The sequence below is a fragment of the Montipora foliosa genome, chromosome 10 (genome assembly GCF_036669935.1).
Source record: "Montipora foliosa isolate CH-2021 chromosome 10, ASM3666993v2, whole genome shotgun sequence".
In the NCBI taxonomy this organism is placed as follows: Eukaryota; Metazoa; Cnidaria; class Anthozoa; order Scleractinia; family Acroporidae; genus Montipora; species Montipora foliosa.
The window spans coordinates 12,605,285-12,627,265 of NC_090878.1; the positions used below are offsets into that span (position 1 = coordinate 12,605,285).

The 21,981-nt window shown below is 39.0% G+C and overlaps 1 protein-coding gene across 5 annotated transcripts in view; it reads right to left on the reverse strand.

The window, feature by feature from the left end:
* LOC137973894 (tyrosine-protein kinase transmembrane receptor ROR2-like) overlaps window positions 1-21,981 on the reverse strand; it is a 75,827-nt gene that overhangs the window by 27,086 nt on the left and 26,760 nt on the right. For 3 of the 5 annotated variants that reach the window (XM_068820787.1, XM_068820791.1, XM_068820788.1), the window contains 3 exons: window positions 20,104-20,241; window positions 3,566-3,644; window positions 3,023-3,080 (listed from right to left, as the gene is read on the reverse strand). In XM_068820787.1, the coding sequence (XP_068676888.1) occupies window positions 3,023-3,080; window positions 3,566-3,626 (119 nt within the window). In that variant the 5' untranslated portion in view covers window positions 3,627-3,644; window positions 20,104-20,241. Of the gene's footprint in view, window positions 1-3,022; window positions 3,081-3,565; window positions 3,645-4,175; window positions 4,422-20,103; window positions 20,338-21,981 lie in introns of those variants that run through there. The other 2 variants (XM_068820790.1, XM_068820792.1) reach the window with 2 other exon arrangements.

A 21,981-nucleotide genomic window follows, 5' to 3' on the forward strand; every position in this document is an offset into this window, starting at 1 on the left:
TTGGCCTTTAATACTTGGTTAAGCGTCATTAAAAGCGCCCCTAAAGCTAGTTAATCAAGAATATAAACACAAAGTAGTATCCGCTTACGTAAAAATCAACCCGTAAGCCGAAAAACCTGGATAAAAATTCCACGAGATATTAATGGTATCAAACAGACAATGCAATTGACCCATTGCCTGGTAGCTTTTAGTTATAATGGTCAACCAGATTCACTTTCTCGTTCACACCAACTTCTGAATTTAGACACATACTCTCTGGTTTATTTTATTTTTAACTGCTTAGAAGATGACTAGAGACTTAGGGCATAGATCAACGTCTGTTATTGGTCACAAATTTTCAGGTCGTTCATTCACGTATTGAAGAATTCCTACGTTGAAGAACACCTGTCATGTCTGCCATCACGGTTGCGGATTGGAGTCATGCGAAGTGGATATCGGTGAATACAATCCGAGACGAATTTACGCCTAAACGCTTAAGTTTCTAATTTTGGTCGGAAAATTATTCTTTCGGAGCCAACGAATTTACATTTTTTTTAAAAAACTACAGTTGAACATGAAATTTGGACTTGGAAAATCTGGACACTGAACAAATTTTTCCGTTTTCCAATCAGTAACACAGTAAGAAGAGTGAATTCTTTAATATAAACGAGAAAACACTTTTTTGCCTCTAAATTGTGTCTGAGGATGTCCAAAAAAAAATAAACGACACATTTGAGACTTTCAAAAAAAGGGCGATATCTCTGTGGAGTCAGAATGGCTTGGTGGTTATCAACCGTGTCTTCCACCTCTGCGACTCGGGTTTTAATTCTCGGTCCCGAGACCGTATGTGGGCTGAGTTTCAGTCGATCTCAATCTGACTCCGAGGGTTTTTCTCCGGGTTCTCCGGTTTTCCTCCCTCAGCAAAATCGACTCCCAGCCTATTCCATCTGGCTGTCGTGCTGTGCTCCGAGGTCATACATGGGTCGCTTTCAGGGGCCGAGCGCCTAACTAGCAGCACAGTTTCTTCGTTCCCACCTCGTCGAGCCGCGCTCTTAGCAATTCACAGTCTCCGACTGCGAGTAAGGGCGTTTAGCAGGTCAGGCATTTCATTTCATTTCACTTGGTTGAATTCGTTCAGATTGCAATGTGACGAAGTATTTGGAATTAGCTACAAAACTGAAGCATGAAAAAATTTCTGCTATCACGAGCTTTTATATGTAAATCTGGATCTTAAAAAATGTAACTGATAAATGAAAGAGATAAGCCTAGAATTACTTCAATTACTACATTGTCCCCAACACTAATAAGCGACTTTCAAATCTGTGCTTTATTATTATTAGTACAACTTGTTTCTATGTCTAAATGGAAATCGTTTCGTCTTATTACACCATTCGACCGTAGATGAAAAGAAAATGCCACAGCGTTTCTGCAATATGGTCTTAACAGATGAGGACAAACGTTTCTTTATGTGTGGTAAATCAATTGTGCGAATATGGCATTCAAATAAAAATATTCCAAAATAAATTGAAGTTCCATCCTACTTTGGCCCTGATGAAACTACAGTTTCGGACAATATGTAAGAAAAGTTTTTTCTTAAGAATAAGATGCACTCCACAAAATGTTTCATTTATTAGCATCAATCAAGAACAAGAGAAACAATTTAATTATATTTGGGACCTCTCACCGATCTCGTTTAAAACAAACAAAGAGATGTTTTGCCAATAAACGTACATGTAAACACAATTTTAACTTTATTTACAGCTCTCCACTGCGATTTTGACACTGGAGTGTTTTCTATAATCAAACATATAAGATTTTTCTTTCGATACAATCAAGATCCTTTGTACCTTAAAAATATTTAAGGTAAAAAGGTTAAATGAGTTACACTAAATTTGTGACATATCGGAAATAATGTTTACCCAAAGAAAACGACTTGAAAACACTTTGAGAACGGCAAAGGCAACAGTAAGTTTTTAAAATAAATGAATAAGGCGTTTGTTAGCAAATGAACAGTAGAAACATCAAATTTACACAACCATTCCGTTTGTAGCTTTTCAGCAAAGTGAGCCAGATTTTCCTCAAGAAAAGGTCAATTTACACGACATTTTCAAAAAAAAACCGGAACGCCTACATTTGGAAACAAAATTACAAGCTTTAAAACCCTTATATGTAAGAGATAACGTCAAGTTGAGAAAAGAGAAATCGACTATGCAAAATAGATACTTGAAAATGTACAAAGAGATATGCTTCAATTTCATTCCGATAGAAATCACTCTGATAGAAAACAGGTTGGGGGTAAACGAAGAGATGTTTTTGTATTGTATGAAACCCTTTGATCACCGGAAATAAAGTAGAGACAATCGACTTTTGTGTCGGATATTAAATACTCTCTCTGGTTTTACGAAGTCTTCGAATTAAACGAGGATAACAAAAAAGATGGAAAAAGGCGATACGGAATTTGGCCTGTACAATAGAAAGTCACGGTGGTCTAGCTAAATATAGACGAGAAAAACAGATAAACATGACATCGGTCCCTTGACATCTCTCTCGTTGGCCTGGAGTTCGTTTGCGAATTAGAGACAGCGGTTATGGGAGAATGTTGACCTTGTTTGCATGTGATTTTAATTAAAGAAAACGTGTTGGACTAAAACCGTGAAGACCATTTTCCGTTGCTCTGTTGCAGCGATTTTCCGCCACTACAAACAAAGCACTGCTATGTCTGAAAGATGAGGTACGCCACGAGATAGAAGACTTCGGGGGAAAGAAAGCCAGAATGGGATGTTGAAACGAACAAAGCAGCCGGAACATGTTTATTTCAAATAAACCCTGATTAGATTCGATAGTGAAAGAAATTAATCTACATGTATTGCCCCTCACTGAGTTCGGTCATCTTCCACGCCAGCTTGTCTGACATGGTCTTAGATTACCCTGCCAAATTCCCTGATGCAAGCAAGGCGACTGTCTGAATAAAACTGGATAATTTCTTGTAGACAAGAGGACTCTTGAAACTCAGATCTTTACAGCAAAATAACCTTAAACTCACCTCTTAAGTCCTTTATTCCTATGTGTATATTTCTTTCCCGAATATCTTCTTGCGGCGGCTGTCAAAAATCAAAATGAAAATGTGAGAGAATTGCTTTTGAACATCACAGATCTACAGGCGCGGACACAAAGACAGATTTTCACGTTCAAAGCAGATTTCGAAGCAAAATAAAACACTTGGGGCAAAGCTAAGTCAAGTCTTGCAAGTCAAAATTTCGCAAAAATACAACCAGCATATTCGGGGTGTGAATTAATCCCGCAAATTTTAAATAATTCCTTTACAAAGTAAGCTACAACGTTGAGTGGGTTCAAAGGCAAACTTGTAGATAGCTGCTATTTGCCGGAGGTTTAGCGCGCCCAGAATTGCATTCACAAGCATTGAAATCCTTGCCAAACAATGCTTAGGTTAACATATTCAGGAATTTTCATCAACTCGCTTTTCTCGCTCATGTTTTGTTACCCTAAACCACCACGCTTGTTGAAAGTAAACACATTGAAATAGACAACTTGAACATATCGAATCAAAGGCCATCGTTTCGCTTACCTGGAGCATAATTGAGTAGTGATACAAGAATCCCACACAACAAGACGTCTGTAAACTTCATGGATTCCCCGAGTCGAGCCTGGGAGAGAACAGAAGCTCTGTTATTTCAAGATCCGCCACAAACGACAGAGATCTCTCTCCATTTCTCGCTCTGTCGCTTGTGTGATTGTTCGCAGAGAAGTGCATTTGGCACGGCCGTGGCGTGACGTCATCAAGAATGCCCCAGCCTTTTCAGAGAACCTCTCACAGCTCTACTCGAAATTTTAATTGTTTCATTACAAAGGTCAACAAATAATTAAATTGGATCGAATTTCATGGATTGTGCAGTTGGAATGTGGGAAATGCAAATCCATTTAGCATGAATTTGTCCTTTTGGTTAGCAAATTGTTCGTCGTTGTCCGAGAAACTCCGCAATGGCCAGAAATGTTTGGAAAGTCATCTCGATTGACATCCAAGGTCTGTCCGCAGGAAAGTTTGAGTGAAGTCGGTGTCTTATAAAAACACGACGGTCCCTAGGCGACTATCTCATTATACCGATGAAGACATAGAGATAAAAAGAACCGCTTAGCGATGAGGAGATGCCCGAAATGTAAATAATAATAAAACTTACTTTACGAGTACTCAAAATGAATGAAAATCCTCTGAAAATTCCTTCTCAAGGCACTTGTGCGCCTGCTGACTTCAAAACCGTGGAAGAAATACCACACAATAACTTGATCGGTGATATCCTGACAGTTTTGACTGCGTCAGAAAAGACAGTTGATCTTGTATCCATCAACACTTTCTTCTAGCATAGTTTTTGTTGTTTTTCACGCATGCAAACAAACACGCAAACTGGAATTGGAAATCACTCCAGTGTCAGTCTCGTACTTCTCATTTATCACTTAATACAACCCGATAAAACTGAAACGCTTAAGTGGTCGGCGGAATATTCATTGCAAAGAGGTATGGTCAAGTCAAAGCCCCTGTCAGACGCAATCCCTGTCATTTTGTCACGAACAACTTCCAAAGGTTTCAGTCCTCGGTGGCAATTTAGAAAACATTAAAATGTCGCAAATACCAGATTCCGCTGTTAGCATAAAATTTTATCTCCCTGGCTTTTCCATTCGATTTTTTCGTTTTTATGATCAGCTTGATGGCTTTCGTCACAAGACCCAAAAGAGTTATTTTTACCGGGAAATTGAGTTTCCCATGTAAAACCATAGTTACTATGGTAAAACATATGCACAATCCCATATTTTTCTTGTTATATGAATTAACCCACAAGCGTGGCCTTTTGCCAAGAACCCTTTGTGATGTCCCGCTGTATCACAAGAACACATGCTTTAACAAAATGCCCTAGGAGATGTCGCAAGAATGTGTTCGGACGTTATTTTTTAAGAGAGTCTTTCTCGACCACTTTCAGTCCTATCTTAATGAACAACTTTGTAAATAAACAATAAGGTCTTAACCAGTTGTCAACCACCCCACAGATGCCGGATAATAAAGCTGACATCGAGAGTGTTTGATTTGACAGCGTTAAAGAATAAACCACTCAAATACTTGGACGGCACGTCTACTTTTAACACGTTCAGTGACCGACTTGGAGTGGAATCGAGGTATATATAATAGATTTGGTGAACTGTTAGAAATTAGTCCTGAATTGAGGTCCCCACATGGAAAACCTTCTCATTTCCAGTGAAATCACCACAACACAGGGCTTTTCAGTTTTTTAGTATATATCAAAGATTGTTTTCTTAGAAAGATTTAACATTCCGTTTACGCGAAACAGCAGGTTGTTACTTACGATAAAAGCATGAAATTTTTCTTTCTTAATAACACTTCCATTGCCAAGGTCGAAAACGTTCATTCTCCTAACCAGAACCATAGATTTCTTTGTTGGGTAGTCATGAGAATTTGGTGTTATATCAAGATCACACCTCAGTTAAGCTGATGATTATCCTTATTCTCAATACCTGTCTAACTGACATTTCATTGAAATTGTGAGTAGAATTTACATGCTGATCACTACTGAGCGTCAAAGGATTTAAATGGTGCCTCTTGATAACAGACAAGTAATCAGTAACAATCAAATAAGTTTCTTTGACTTTTGGCAAACGCAAATTTCCGTGCATGACGCTTGCCATAAGCGCGATGCTGAACTCTCTCTCTCAAATATGATCTTCAGTTTACGTGAAACCGAAAACGCCAAAAGACAGGCTACAACAGCTGTTGTTTGTCGTAACAGTATCAAAAATTCCCTTATTTTAAATTACCTCTCTTTTTTGAAAAGTCGGCCGATACCTCGAGGCCAAACCTAAGCGAAAATCAGTCAGGTTTCTTTGATTTGGAACAAAAGGCAAATTTCAGCCTCAGGTTTGCCATAAAAGCGAGGCTAAATTTCTATTTTAATTCTATTTTGGTTATAATGGGCTGTATGCATGATAGTCTCTTTCTGTATCACAAGCCTACTGCTTGCTGTTCGCGAACAGCCTCGCCCAGTTTGAAATGAAATTAGAGGGCCACGATATGTAGCAAACAATTTACTTTGCGCAATGAAAATTCCGTGACTACTCTCCATCATGTTCCATGATTTTCCTTCCAATAACAATTTTCACCATGCACAATTACGGTCAACTGCGAGCAAACTTTAACGAGAACAGCACAAGTAAATTCGGTCGGAAACTATGATATGGTACTCGAATCTCTTATCGATCTCACGATCAGACTGATAAGGAGACCACAAAACCGCTTGCAGTGGTTTCTCTAATCTGGAAGGTTCCTTCAGCCTATTTTTAGTAATTGTAAGCCTTTTCACAAGAGGGGTATGGTTTTGATTTGGCGATTACGTGTTCTCAATCATCATCGAAACTTTGATTCCGGTGTAGTTTATTGACAAATAGGAAGCTTCGGGAAAATGAACTGAAAATTCTTTGGAAGGTTTCCATTACTTTTCTCTTCGACAGTTAGTGTCTTTAAATTTTTTATTTGCGATTTTCCAAGAGAAAGAACATCCCAGCTTGTGAAACAGCTTAGATGTTCTAAAGAGGCTTAAGAGGCTTAATTAAGCCGATCGAAACTTGAAACGTTCATTCTCCTAACTAGTAACATATATAGATTTTTGCTGGATAGTAGGTGAGTTAACTTTAGTAATCTGGCTGTCCATAAAATACATTTTCGTATGGATACGTCGCGATATGATGTTTTTATGAAAACTTTTTCCTCTAACAGTTGAATCGGCCGATACAACTGTCTCAAATAACGTGACGTCACAAGCTCTCGCATCCTTTGGGTTGTCTGCCTGTGAGGAAGATTGTTAACCCCGAGTCATTATCGAACTCGGGGATATTCCGGGGATACAGGTTCGACTCTCATACGGGAGCACTCCGATTATTCCCGAGTAGCCATCGGAAAAAATATCTCTTAATTACAACGATCTCACTTTCGCGAAGAAAATCGTCTAATGATCATTAATTCCAATATGCGACTTTGACATAATCTCTCCATCATTTGATATTTATGAGCGGTATTCGCTTCAATCAGTCACCCAACGACTGAAGATGAAATCTTAATGATATTTTGCATAACAGCTATATGAAAGATTCAGTGGTCCGCCTGCTCGAGAATAATCATCTTGAGGGACATCTTGAATATTTGTGACGTATACGGTCCCCCTATTGGTCTGAGCAAACTATAACACGTCACAGCTATTCAAAATGGCGGCGCCCGGCAAATTTGAAAACAAAAATATGCAAGCCTTTAAAGTAAACAAAATAAGCGAAAAAAGACGTTCTTTCCAAAAGTAACGCACAAATAAAAGTGAGATAACATTTCGAAATACGTAAAAAATTAACGTGGAGTATCCGTGGATTCTCTTTCGGCTTTGCTTTGCACCCACTCCCGGAACTTAACAGATTTTGAAATTTCTTCACTCTGCACTCATCGGTTCGGAAAAACCATTGTTTTTGCGCATACGTTCTGCGCATCTCGAGACACTCGGATTTCTTATGGGTGGTGCTTATTAATACAGGGATATTTTTGCGCGGTTTAAAACTATCGGGAAACAGTAGATCTTAGTAAGTACTCTTGGTATCCAAAGAGAAATTTGGGGGTAACCATGCATTTTTGAGAGATAATTAAGCTTCAATCTGAGAAAGAACACCATACATTGCATTGCTTTGTATTTTAAAGCTTTTTACAAATATTATTCATCAATTATCTTTGAAAAATGCGTGGTTACCCCCAATTTTCTTTTTGGATTTCAATAACACTTGTTAAGATCTACATTTTCTGAATAATCATACACCGTGGCAAAAATACCTTTGAATTAGTAGGCACCGTGCTTAAGACTACGCAACTCATTTCTATTTGAATGGCTGTGCACTAGGACCGTCGCTGGAAACTGAGGCGTGCAGCAACTCGGAAATGGGCTATTGAGGGCTGAGCGCAAATAAACAAGTGGATAGGGGATCAAATTTTCAAGTGCATCTTTTGTCAAGTACACTTTGATCCAAGAACTTTGTCTGCTTCTTCAAGTGCATTTTTGTTCCTTATGTTGTACTGAGTAGTTGAGGCACAAGTGCATTCGCTCAAATTTTCAAGAATTTCCCACTGTGTAAACCAGTAATACGTCTCATGCGATTATTCGATCTCTTATAACTCATAAAATGAATGATTTAATTGCACAAGGGTGTTAAATGTTTCAAAAGAGAAAGAACAAAAAAAATATCGTCACTCACTGACCGTCTCCGCCAACTGCGGCATTAGATCCTTTAAGTTCGTTTCAAATGTCGAACTTTAAATGTGCCGAATCTAATGCAAATAACAAAAAGCTATAGTTTTCGCTCATTTGCGTTAGATTCGGCACATGTAAAGTTCGACATTTGAAACGGGCCTTAACGTTTAGTGATGAGCTCGCAAAGAAATAATTCAACTGATCTAGTTTACTGATAAAACAAAGTACGCCACTCCGGCGGCAATAGACTTATCTCAAAGTATAAGTGAAGCGTTTTATGAACCTTACTTAACTTTTGATCACTTTTATGACAACTGAAATTTTCCATGAAGCTTTCGAAAGAGACCGAATTGTCATCTGCTGCCTAATTTGCTGTAGCTGGTGGGAAATACTCGGCGAATACAAGTTAAAAAGAATTTCTTACTCAAAACATTTCCAAAGAGGCGGCAGATCGGCACTTTCCGGTAAGAGGATGTTTGGGCTCTAGCTTTGCATGCAGTTCTTTCGGATCAAATGTCGCTGAACCACTTTGGAACGGGGCTAGTCCTCCGAGGTCCCGAATTACTTCCAGCTCCCTCGAGCGCTACAAGGGTTTTGGGGCCATGTTGGAATAAAAGAAAAGACTTAAAAATCGTGACTGTAAAACGACCCAAAATGGCCCTCACAAACTATTTGGATCTTTCGATCTATTAGGAACATTGGATCTTTGCACCTACTTCCATAAATGACTCTAGTTTTAAATTTAATATCACTAGTTCAAACTTCTTAACGTTGTCATCATTATAGGTCATTTTCGAAAATACCATGATACTCCTTGTTTGTCCCTCCAAATTTTGGATAAGCATTGTTTCCAGTTTCCCTGGGACTTGCAATGATCTCAAGTAAAAACGAAAACAATGTTTAACCAAAATCTGGAGAAACAAACAAAGAGTTTTATGATATTTTCGAAAGTAGCCCATTGGAATTCTTGTTATCCATACAAACTGCTCTCAAATTGCTTTTACCTCACAGTGCTACAGTTATCATTTTATGAAAGGTGGTTTTCATTTATAAATGCTCCTATTACATTTACAGAACCCAGATCTATTGTGACTTCATTGCAACTCGGCGTAGCCAAGCACTAAGCCATGCTTCGAGCCCTCTGATCAGGGGCACCTAACGTCAATCATTTTCGGAACTGAATCATCTGTTCGGAAGACGATTTGAGATCTAGAATTTTCAGAACATTTGTTGTAAAATTTCTTGCTTGCCTACCTGTCCTAGGATTTTCGAACATCTAAAAAATTGTATAATTGCCCATTTTAACGGATTCTTACCCTAAAAAGGTCACCTAGAATTTTCGGAGCCTTTTGTCTGGCTGAAATTTTTGAAAAGGTAGGTTGTGACCCCTATAATTTTCGGATCACTAGACTTTCAGCTAGGAAATCCGAATAAATGAAAAATTTTTAGGGGATAAAAATATGCCTATATCTACCGTTTAAATACTAAAATACGTTTAACAATGCTATGTATAAGTGGTTTTGAACTATATTCTCGTTGGGTGCCCTGTCTGACTGGCCACAAACTAGTGAGTAGAGCAAAGCTGACCTCCAGTCGCCGGGTGAAATCGAAAAGAGAGACCTTTCAAATGAAAGCTATCGATCAGCAGTACTTTACAACAGACGCTGTTGACGATTTGCAAGGTGGTTCCAACTTTTGAGTTTTTGGACGAAATAAAAAAGTGTAAGGATTCAAATGTAAGCTAATTGGCATTACTTTCCTGTGGCGCTGTCTATTATATTAGGCTGTACAAAGTGAACTTTTTAGTCTGTGCGGGTGACATTTTCAAGTGTGATAACTGAAATAAAAGCTACCGAGCAGTATTTTCCAACAGTTCCTTCCTAAGGTCAGATTTTAACAATTCCTGTTTCCTGATATTTGTTGATCATTTAATCTTATATCTGCATGCGATTACTTAATCCAGATCATGCAAGGACAACTTCGTAAAGCATTGACATTAAACCGCGCAACAACAATGGTTATTCATTACTTTATCCACGACTAACAATCTTCATCCCTCGCAGTATGTTAATTACATTTTCAAAAAACTGTGGCCGCATTATTTGCGGTAAAAATTGACCCTTGCGTTTCCTTAAGTTTCTGCTTCGACTGGTACACCACCGTGTCCGCCAAGATCAGACCCTCTACTAACTCTGCCAAGATCAAACCCTGTACTCCTTACATTTCCAACTACACCAAACTAAGCAACGCCCTTTTCATATTCAGTATTGATAAAGTGATTTGTTTTCTCTCCCCTTCAACATCAGTTGTCTTCTGCTAAAGCTGCTGCGTTAGTATTTATGCTGTACAAGGTGATTTTAATTTCCAAGTCTGTAAGCAGTAATAATATGGTGCTTCCTGACTTGAATACATCTTTAATATATTCTGCAAGTATCGCTGAGAAACGCTCAGACGACTTTCAGCCTCTGCAGATGAAAACCACAAGCTGATTTATTTGAAGGAATTTTTTGAAGAGCTTCAATTTAACCATAACAACTTTTTTTCTCGTCTCTTTGGGATATCGAAAAACATCTTTATCTTCGATGCGTTTGCTGTAAATAAGTTGCAGCTGAATTTGCTGGGTTTTATTTAGAAAAAAATCCCAGTCTAAACAATGGCTTTTAGTTTCGCGAATGCTTTGGGAGGGGGACATGGGGGTTTGCGGTGTTGCGGTGTTGATGGTTTTTTCAATGCGGCGATGCGGTGAATAAAATCTCAATTTGCGGTGTTGCGGTGATCGCAAACCCAACGGTGTGCGATGTTTGTGTTTCGTAAGCTACGGTGTTCGGTGAAATGAAATTATTTGCGGTGCTGTGGTTTCTTTTTTGATCTTTCAAAATACTCTAGAGATCAAAGAAACTGAACGCCGAAGTTCATTGATGTAACAATACTTGTTACTAAGAAGACGCTCCACACTCTGGAAATGTTGTTTTATCGCTTGGCAGCTTTTCGGGTTAACTTCTCAGTAATGTTCATGGAACTTCATACAAACGACCTCTCCGGGTAAGTACAAGAAAACTGATTAGCGGGTATCAACAGTATCGTCGCGTAGGCATGCATTGACAAGAGTACCTTTTGTTGTGTTTATTTTGTGGAAAATTATTTAGGTATAAAAGTGTTATGTCAAGTGTAGACGTTAAAATCATGTAGCTAAAAATAGTTGTTACGGTGACGGTGTTTCGTCGACTTTTCTTGCGGTGATGCGGTGATCGTTAATTTTTTTTTTGCGGTGTTGCGGTGTTTAGGGGCCCCCCATGTCCCCCTCCTTTGGTGTTCCATTACCGAGTGATTTTCAAATCTCACACAAAATTCTGAACCACTCAGAGCAAATAGCGCCATAGATTGGTTCGCCCTGTTTTTTCTGCACATGGCGCCGAGTGAAGGGATTTGCCTTACGTCATAGTTGGCTTAGTTGATGAACGCATCTTTTGGGATTGGCCAAAGAAACATCTATTTGTTAATGACTCGTGCAGATACTCGAAAAAAACCCGAATAGTTCTGGCTTGAAGCACGAGGAGTCCAACCAAAGTCATTACAAAAACGTAGCCCATTCTCTGTATGAAAGTACTCCTTTTTATATTCGGACGACATCGGAAGGTTTTGTCCGACAGTTAGTGGGTGCGATGCCAATAGCTGTCCCAGGACTAAATTTCTGGAGCAAATTCCTCTTTCCATTGTAAAGGATGCTGCGTTTGTTCCAGCCTAGCTGTTGGCCTCAAAGAAGCCTTAAGAACGTCAAATGACCATTTTATAGGATTGGCATCCGGTAATGCAATTAAGTAAGTAATAGTCTATATTGAAAAATCAGACTCAACATACGCGAGTCTTTACCATTGAAATCTTGAATAATAAAAACAATTTAAAATCTACAATCAAGTGTAAAAAAACATAAAACTTGAAATGGACAATCAAACAGCGCGATATATAATCACACAACTTTAATATAAACGAGTGCATTGTTTTGAGTTTTTTTTTTACTAAGAACCCGAGGTTAGGCCAACCACACTGGCAAGGGTAAATACAGACCTAGTTTCTGCGCTGTTTTGCACAAACCAGTCACATCCAGTAGGATTAACTGAATCGTGGGGGAAAAGCCATTTTAATGAAAAGTGTATGGACATTTTGTGACGTTACAAACGCGAGTGATGTTGATTTGCAAAAAAGAACAATGGAACACTACGTGGCGCTTAACAAAAGATTACGTACGCGTGCATATCTGGACAAACCTGGTTAAAATTAAGTGGATTCTTCCACTTAACTTTCATGAAGCGATACGGGTTCGCATTACTGCGAGGAAAGATCCACCTGGTTTTAGCTTTCTTTATAAATAACCATCTTATTTGTAGCTTGTTCCAAGCACTCAGTTGGTGGTCCGGACCGAGGAAAAATGTTTTTTTTTTTCTCTCGCTAGCTTTTTTCCCATTTCGGCCATTTTTTTTTTCTCGTCCCCACTAACTGAGAGCTGGAACAGGCTATCTTATTTGACATGTTCGGACACTCAAATTATACGATTGTTTAGCCATCGCCCATGTTGAGGTGACTGATTAGTTAAGTCTCATTTTTGTTATTTGCAAAAAAAAGAAAAAAAAGAAGCTTACAACAATAAAGGGAAAAAAGCCAAGGGTTGTTGAAATGCCAAAGACAATTTGCGAAAGGTCGAAGTGCAGCGGCGCCAGATTGTAATTTGTACGTGCAGGATTTCCCTTGCAAGTGCATTGTTAGCGTGTATGTGTTCCGCAGAAGGCAAGGACTTCCTTTTAAACGAACTGCGGCATTCTCCATTTCATTTAATTAACCCATTAAGTGGTTGCAAAATGATAACAGGAAAAGAAGTTCATGTAATTAAATTAACGCTCACCGTTTTTTTTAAAAGATTATTTTTTCGATACGTTTTGAACAAAACAGTTAACGTTCAATCAACTCAGTACACAGACCCAGGATTTTTCTTCAGTTGAAATGAAAATTAAAAAAAAAAAAACACCAAAACTAACTTGAGGGCATAAAAACCGTCGTGTTTCCGGACAGATCAATGGTTATCACCAATTCCTCCATTTACATCGGAAGCTATGGAGTTTAGTTCTCGTTGAGAGAATAGTACCTTGAACACGTATTTTGATTCACCAGCGATCAAAGTGCAAAAACGCGCGCATAAACTCAAAAATAACTCCAAGCGAAGAGTATAAAACTGGAAATTTCTGATGGGTAATTTGCGCGGTTACTGGACAAACACGTTGCGCAGCAGCAGAAATGAGTCTTTTTTGCAATGTGCTCATGCCTTGGATTAGCGGTAATTAGTTTGAATTCTTTTCTGCAGCATTAGATACCGAAAGAAATGTCACGAATTTCCAGTTTATAAAGGCTGGTTTCCTTATCATAGTTACGATCGTTGCGATCGCTCAAAAATATAGTTCAGCAATAGTAGCGAATTGTGGTTACCATATTATTGCTGTGATCGCTGAAAAGTGACGTGGGACCAAGGTCCAACGAAGTGCATTAAATTTAACATGGCGGCTGTCAATCGTCGATTTTTGCTTGAGACTTGCATTTTTTCTACATATGAGTGTTTTTCAACGTAGAAGACGATGGGAAATACAAAAATATATTTTGGATACTTTGCAGTCGGTCACGCGGTACCTCAGTCCTGCTATTTTCCCTGTCGCTATGATCGCTTCGATCACTACGACCGCTGGAGAGTGGTTTCCATATGATCCCTACGATCGCTGAAAGATATTTTTCCCAGCGACCGTAACGATTATATGGAAACCAGCCTTAAGATGTTTAACTAATAAACAGGGTATACATTTTGATACTAGACGATACAACCAATAAGTTCTCAGAAGGAAAGGCGGTAAAAATCACAAAATTTAAGTCGTCATGTTCTAAGCGAGCGCTGCAGTACGTGCTTAATTCACTATTTTGAATCAGGGGCACCCAAAGACAATTTTCGGAAAATATCTGTTCGGAAGACGATTTGAGATCTAGGATTTTCGAAACATTTGTTGTAAAAATTCTTGCTTGCCTGCCTGTCCTAAGATTTTCGAACATCTAAAAGATGGTATAATTGCCCATTTTTAACGGATTTTTAACCTAAAAAACTCACCTAGAATTTTCGGGAGCCTTTTTTCTGGCTGAGATTTTCGAAAAGGTTAGTTTCGATCCCTATAATTTTCGGATCACCGGACTCTCAGCTAGGAAATCCGAACAGATGAAAGAGTTTTAGGGGATAAAAATATTCCTATATCTACCGTTTGAATACTAAAATACGTTTAACAATGCTATGTCTAAGTGGTTTTGAACTACATTCTCGTTGGGTGCCTCTGTTGAATTGAACAATGCAAGTTCCACGCCAAAATAGTAACCGTATTCTACTCGATGCGGTTTCGCTGTTTAACACGACAGATGAAACCGCATCGTTTTGAAAACGATTTGAAACCGCTGCCTATTGGCAGCGGTTTCAAATCGACAAGGTTTCGGCAAAGATCTCGATCGGTGTCGTGTAAACGATGCGCTAACAAATGAAACCGCGTTCTTGTAAACGCTGCCTAAGTATTTCATGATTAATCCATCTTGCTTAGGTTGTTTAATATGGGCGAAGTATCCTATAACTGGATTGGTACTGTGACGAACCGATTTGACAAGAAGAGAAAGAATGAAAGATCCTCTGCGGTACGCCTACGTCGTCGTTAAAACCTTAAAAGAGAGCTTCCGAAACGACGACGCTACAAAACAATAGGTTTAGTGAGCAAAAACAATGGCTCTGCACGCTCTGCACGTGCGTTTTACATTTTGGTACATTCTTTGCCGTCATCTCCTAAAAGACGACGTGAAATCACCAAATTCAAGGTTCTGTGGAGGACGTTAGCACAAGACGATGAATTTTCAGTTCTCTCTCTACGCTTCCAACCCACTCATACAAGTTTAATTCCTAGATAGTTACCACACATTTTTAACGCGAAACGACATGAAATAGTTTCGTAGTGATACTGCGAAATCGTGTTTTTAAATGAAGTCCTCGTAGCCGTCGTCGTCCTCGTTTCGTAAGCTCCCTAAAATTGGTCATTTTGCGTTGTTGTTTTGACGAGTACAGGAGAGAAATGTACGAAATGCGTGCCGCACGTGCAACACGATGAGTCCTCTTTTAACCAATAATATTACTGCTTTTTAATTTGGCGTTGTCGTTGCCATAGTCGTTGTTGTTTCTTAAAGGGGAACTGAAGGCAAAAAAATAAGAATCTTTTTATTTTCAGTTTAGACCATGTAGAATAAGGTTTTCAACTTTTTTTTCTGGCATAAACGTCGTTTTTCCACCTTAAAAAAAAATGGTTTTATTCCGATTTTGGGCCATCAGCATTGCGGCTCAGAATGGAGGAGTCAGCGGTCATTTTTTTGCAGCTTATGACGTATGATATGGGGAAGACATGCGAGAGCGCCCCATATAGAAGCAGTGTTTAGACTGATGTTTGTCGTGAATATCTTGAGTCCGCAAAGAAATAACAAAGCAACGAAGAAAATATCCCCAGCAGCACTTGTGTTTACCTTGTTTCTCTTGATTACGAAATCTCTGTTCCCCAGCAGGCTGCTGATTTAGTTTTCGAGCCCGCAATGTAGAGGCCGAAAAAGCGGGAAAAGCCCAACTTCGAACGTATTATTTTTCTCGCAAAAAACAGGAAACAATACTTATGCTAGGCTTTCCAAAAAAAAAAAATTATGGAAAAATTGTTGACAATCTAGGCGATTTTGTTCGCCGATTGCAGCGATTCTGATATCGGTAGCGAAAATCGCCAGCTCGGAATTTCGTCGCTAGGTAGTACGGGCACACCTGGCGATTTCCACTCTACTTTTCTTCACAGTAGTCGCTCCTCTTTTATCTGCCCACCACGCTTCCTGTTGTCCACCATTTTTCGTTTACGTTTCCGGTTATTAATCGACAACGTTTGCACATCAGTGACGTGTAAAATCGTAAGGTCTCACTGGTCGAATCCCTTAGCAATTCGCTGCAACGGGCGTAAAAAATCACAGGATAAGACCCTCTTGGCAAATTGCGGCGAATTTAATCGCCAATATCTGACATTTCATAGGCTGATCTCAGCGATCGGGAAAATAGCAATCGCAGCATTGGGCGATTTTCGCCGATTACAGCGATCGGCGTGCAAAATCGCTCAGTCTGTGTCTGGCTTAAGGTGGCTGGAACCAGTTTCACTACTTTTAAGAGATGTTTTTATTCGAGGGGTTCTAACTGCTATACTGCATCACGTAACGGCAATGTTAAGGTACAATGTGAAACACCAATTGTTAACAAAATGCGCCCTCTATTGTGACGTAATAGATTAGCATGGCAACATGAGAGCTATCCATAAACACCCTTTATTTTGCCTTTACTTGCTTATACCTCAAAAATTCTATCTTAGGTTTTTCTTTTAATTTTTTATTTTTGGCAGCTACTATTTTTTTTGAATTATTATTATCATTGTTATTATTATTATTAATATTATTATTATTATTATTATTATTTTTTTTTTTTTTACAAGTTAACAAAAAAAGAGGTGTAGAAGCAAGAAGGCAAAAGAAAAGGACAGCGGCAAGCAAAAAGCAAAAAAATTATACATCTAGTCCGCTTTTTCTATCTCAGGTTGCTTATTAGTATTCTACAATAAAAAATGGGGGTGACGAGTTCATTTTGGAGATATTAGCAAGTTAAGACGAAATATAGGGTGTTTTCGGAGAGCTCTCATGTTGCCATGGTAACCTATTACGTCACAATAGTGGGCGCATTTTTGGTCAGCAATAATTGGTGTTTCATATGGTACCATAACATCGCTGTTACGTGGTACAGTGTAGTTGAGTAATTACCCTTCTAATAAGAAGGTCTCTTTAAAGTGATAAAGCTGGTTCCAACCACCTAATAGCATTGTTGCTATACGGTTATAAGACGGAAATAGATCATACTGCACGTGCGGGACTCATGTTGGTTCACTACTTTGCTTTACGCTGCAAAAATAACAACGTGAAATACCCAAATTATGATTTTAGGTTTTACATACATACGTGCTTTATTTAAAATATACAATAGGTATAGTACAATAAAATTCAATATCTACCATAGTAATAAAAATACTGTTTTACAAGGTTGCCGAGTGGGAGCGTAACACTCATTTTCATTAAAAGCGATTCATTTCTTTTTTAAAAGATCTAACTGATTCGACCGTACGTAAATTGTTGGGTAAGTTGTTCCATTGTGAGGCCGCACTGTAGCTAAAACTTTTTTTTGAGATAGTTGGTATTAGGTTTGAGCAAGTTAGATGCCAGGTTAAGCTTCATTTCTAAATTCCTGACATTGTATTTTGTGGCGCGAATTGAAAACAGATCCCGTAGATAATCCGGAGCAACACCATTTAATGCTTTAAATATTTGGGTGGCTACGGTTTTTCCGTCGCTTAGCGAGATTGTCCTGATGGAGTGAATTAACAAGATGGTTGGCAATCACGTCATTACTATTCTTGTTGATAACCCTAGCCGCCCTGTTATGCAATTTTTGCAGTTTATCGTCGTTGTTTTGACGACAACGTGAGCACCTAACAGTGAATCTCTCATTAGCTATCTTTGCTTTAAAAGTGGTCGTATCATCCAGTTAAAGGATACTTTGCCCACGTTGTACAACATGGACAAGACTGAATAATCGCCAACTACTTGAAATGTTTTGAATTGACCGTCGTTTTCGCTGCCGGTTTAGCGATCAAATGTCCAATTGTCCAATTGCCCAACTGTATTTAACACGTACACACAATTTTCAAAGACGGCAAGACAGCTTACACTTAATCGCACCACTGTGCTACTTGGAAATATGTTATCTTAAACGTAATCAAATACAGAGAAAATTTCTTTTACAGTAAATGAAACTATTTTTAAGAAACAGCTTTGTAATTCAATCTTAACATTTCCTAAAACCCTCTGACGCAATGCAAGTTCTCGAAAAACGGGTTTCTATATTTAAAAAAAGCTGACAGCATTAAGAGTTCACCAAGAGAGATCTAAAAGCATGATTATTTTTTCTACCACAAACTGAGTTAAAACCAAGTTGAATCTCTTGAGCGAAAACACAAGAAAGCATCGCAAGTACTGTTGAGTGGTTTTGAATAAATGCAATCATTTCAAACACTCCCCCACGTCACGGCCTTCTTATCTTTAAGCGCATTGAACAAGTGGCTCTGAAACAGGAGGGGTAAGCATGCCGACCCAATCGGGATTTCCGGAGGCTGATTTTCAAGGACATTCATCTTAAACTCAAACACTAATATTTAGACAAGTTCGATAGTGCGTCCGAAGTAGCATTTTTCACGTTGCTTTTCGCTTTTTTGGGCAGTTAAGCCCTCTGCCAAGATTTCCGTTCAACCGCCAATTTGTTCTATCCAGTCAGTAATCACTTCACAAGCCAAAAATTGTACCTTAAGCTGCCCGCCTGCTGTTACGTATAGTTGTGCGTAGAATTCAATGTGTCCTGGGCCCAGGTAGAGGAATGGCCCTTTACAAGCGGAGATGCTTCAGCAATAGACCATCATAGTTTTCACAGTATTGGACTCGAACTACAGTAGCTTGCAATGTGGGGGAATGTTTTCAAATGCAAATACTTTTAAATATATTCCCCCCGCATGAGCCTCTATTGCAAGCTAGTTCGAGTCCAAAACTGAGAATATGGTCTATTGATGTTGAAGCGCAGAGAGAACAAATCAGTACTGAATATGAAGAGGGCGTCGCATAGTTTGACTTCAAAGTTGAAGATAACGGAAGCTGCGGCTATATTTTGCTTGAATCTTTCCCTTGAAGCCTAATTGTGCTTTAACCATTACTGGCAATGTAATTTTCGTATAGTGGCGACGTATGTACACTTCAATCCATTGACACAAAATACTCAGCGGTTGGCTGGCTTGAAAGTACGGCAGTGTATTGTTAACATTAAAAAATAAGCGACAGTACTGTTGATAAAGTTTTGTACTTGGTGTACAGTTTCGACAGCAATGATACCAAATAATGGAAAGAAGACCCAGATAGACTGTTGCGAAACAATTCTAGAAAATTCTGTAATGATCGATTATATCCGGCGTATCCCATCGTTTTCAACATTGGGAAAGAACCGAGAAAAATTTTGCAGACGGCACCGAAGCGAATGATAAACGATAGCTTAATTGGTGATATCGAAAAAAAAAATCAGTCAGCCAGCCAAATATGTCTTTTTTGAGTGCCGAGACTCATTATCTGTAAATTGACTTGTGTTTGTTTATTTCTTTGCTTATCTATTATCTTGATTATCCAATTGTGAGATATTACCGTATCGTGTTCAAGTATGTGCGACTTTTAAACTTCAGCGAAGCTGCTTTTCTGTACCACTTGCAGAAAAGCAAAACGGAAAATGCAACGATTCAACCGTTAAGGGAAAAAGAGTACGACAAAAATATCATCGACGGTGACTCCAGATTTGATCGACCCCGGTTTTTGCCGCCAAAGCAAGAATCACGAGCTTATTCTTCGCGTCTGAACGGATTAAATTATTAAAGAGGCATTTTCTATTTTTGAGGTCACGCGATTTATAGGCCACAACGAGCATTGCTTTCACTCAAATTGCCGCAAAGCGAAGGTCCAAGCTTTTCCCTTTCTAAATTGGAATCTATGTTCCTTCCTCTGAGATAAGCTCGAAGCAAAGCACAAGCTCAAACGAATCAATTCAGTTCTCCGGTGAAAGGCGTCGATTTACCACCCTCGTGTACCAGACCTTAATTCTTGTAGTTCTTACCTGTAGCTATACAGACTTGTTTCTTGTAGCAAATCCTTCGTTCCGCCTTGATTGTCCCAAACTGAAGAGGCCAGAGTATATTCACACTCGAGCGATAGAGGGTCACAAGATCCCTAGATGCCAACTGAGTGACTATGTCTGGATTAAGAAATCAAATACGATATTTATTACTCCCGAAACAATCGACCCAACAGCGTGATGTCACTTTGACATTCAGCCCACGAGGCACCATCAAATTATTGAATGTGGGCAATTTGTGGACATATTTTTGTAATTATATTTCGAAGATGCTCACACGAAAACTTAACCTAATGAATTTCAGGCTTCCTGCGCGCACAAATCATTGGACATTCATGCAACAAGAATAAGCAAGACAGCTGTCAATCAAAGACAGTTGCATCAATCACAATCAGAGAGTGCCATACAGTAGGGTAAGTCGCTCAAAAGGGAGGGGCCTGGTGGCCTACAAAGTTTTCGAGTATATGACGTGAGTAAAGAAATTCGAATTTACCCCCTGAAGACGAACAAAGCTATCGTTTTTAAAGAACTGATAATTTAAGTAAGACTGACAAAGGAATAATTTCATCCTTGGAGATATAATTTCAGCGTTGGAACAAATCTCTTGCTCGTCAACACAAAAGAAGTGCTTTTACATTTATAAAGATGGGGAAAAATTAGAAAACGTTGGTTCGTCAGCTCGTCAAGATATTTTTGAGAACTAAAATTAGGGAATTTGGGGTTCCTGGAAATTAATCTAACACAGGCCAAAACCCTTGGTTTGCGTTCCCAAAAATCCCTTTATTTTTGTAAGGAAGTCCCCCGCCAATCTGCCTATCTTCGCCGGAGTATTCGCTTGAGTGTAGTGTCGCTTCTGTGCGAGTGAAGGCTATTTACAAGCGAGTTGAATTGCATCTCTCAGTTCTAATGGAAAAATATCCCGCCGGATTTTGTCGTAAAATACTCAACGTTTAGAATGCCTCACTATAAAGTGAGAGCCGGTTCTGGTTATTAAACACGGAGCAAAAGCAATGGAAGAGGTTAGAAATGGCCGCCGGAGGAAATATTAAAGAGCATTTTCATGCTGTGAGGGCGAGCCTTTTTGAGAAGGATAAAGCTTTGCGCAGTGAGGCCTTGATGAAAAGGGTGGAGAAATCTGATAGCACTAGATTTGGAATACACACTAACTATCCGAACTTGGACGGTAAATGCTAAGCAATCGCGTGGCCGAACAGGAAAACCCAACGACCTAAAATGGTTTCCACACTAGTACTGCTTTAAAAGCTCGTTTAGTCAGTCTGTAGCTGCCCTACAAAATATTTTATCTGTTTGGATGTTCTAGGGGAACATCAGCTCTGGAGAAATTTCTAGGTGGCTTTTTTGCCTCGTCCGAAAGTTCTGGCAAATCGTGACGGGTTTGATCAAAATCTTAGCAATATGTAGTCCCGTTCTTTTCCCCCTAAAATTTTACTGGGGGACGCTTCCTTAAAATATGATTTTCAAACAAATGGCGAAAATGATAGAAGTTACAAATCTTCAAACTTTATGCTATTTCTAGTATCACAGTTTACTATTACTCAGCTCAGTAAAATTCTAGCGTTCTTTCAATCTGGATTCGGAATTTTTACGCATTCTTCAGAATCTTTGATCGAGTTACGAGAAGAATTCAGTGCAGAGATCGTCCCGCATACACAGTGAGTGTTATTAACATGGGCGCGGACGTGCTACAGGACATGTAAAGAATGGCAAGTAGCTGTGTGCCATAGGGATTATCATTTAAGATTGTTATTTAATTCAATTTACTCAGCCGTATGAGCCAAATGATTTCTTAAGTATGAAAGAGAGCACGGTAAATCCAATAAAGGAAACATCTCTGTTCGC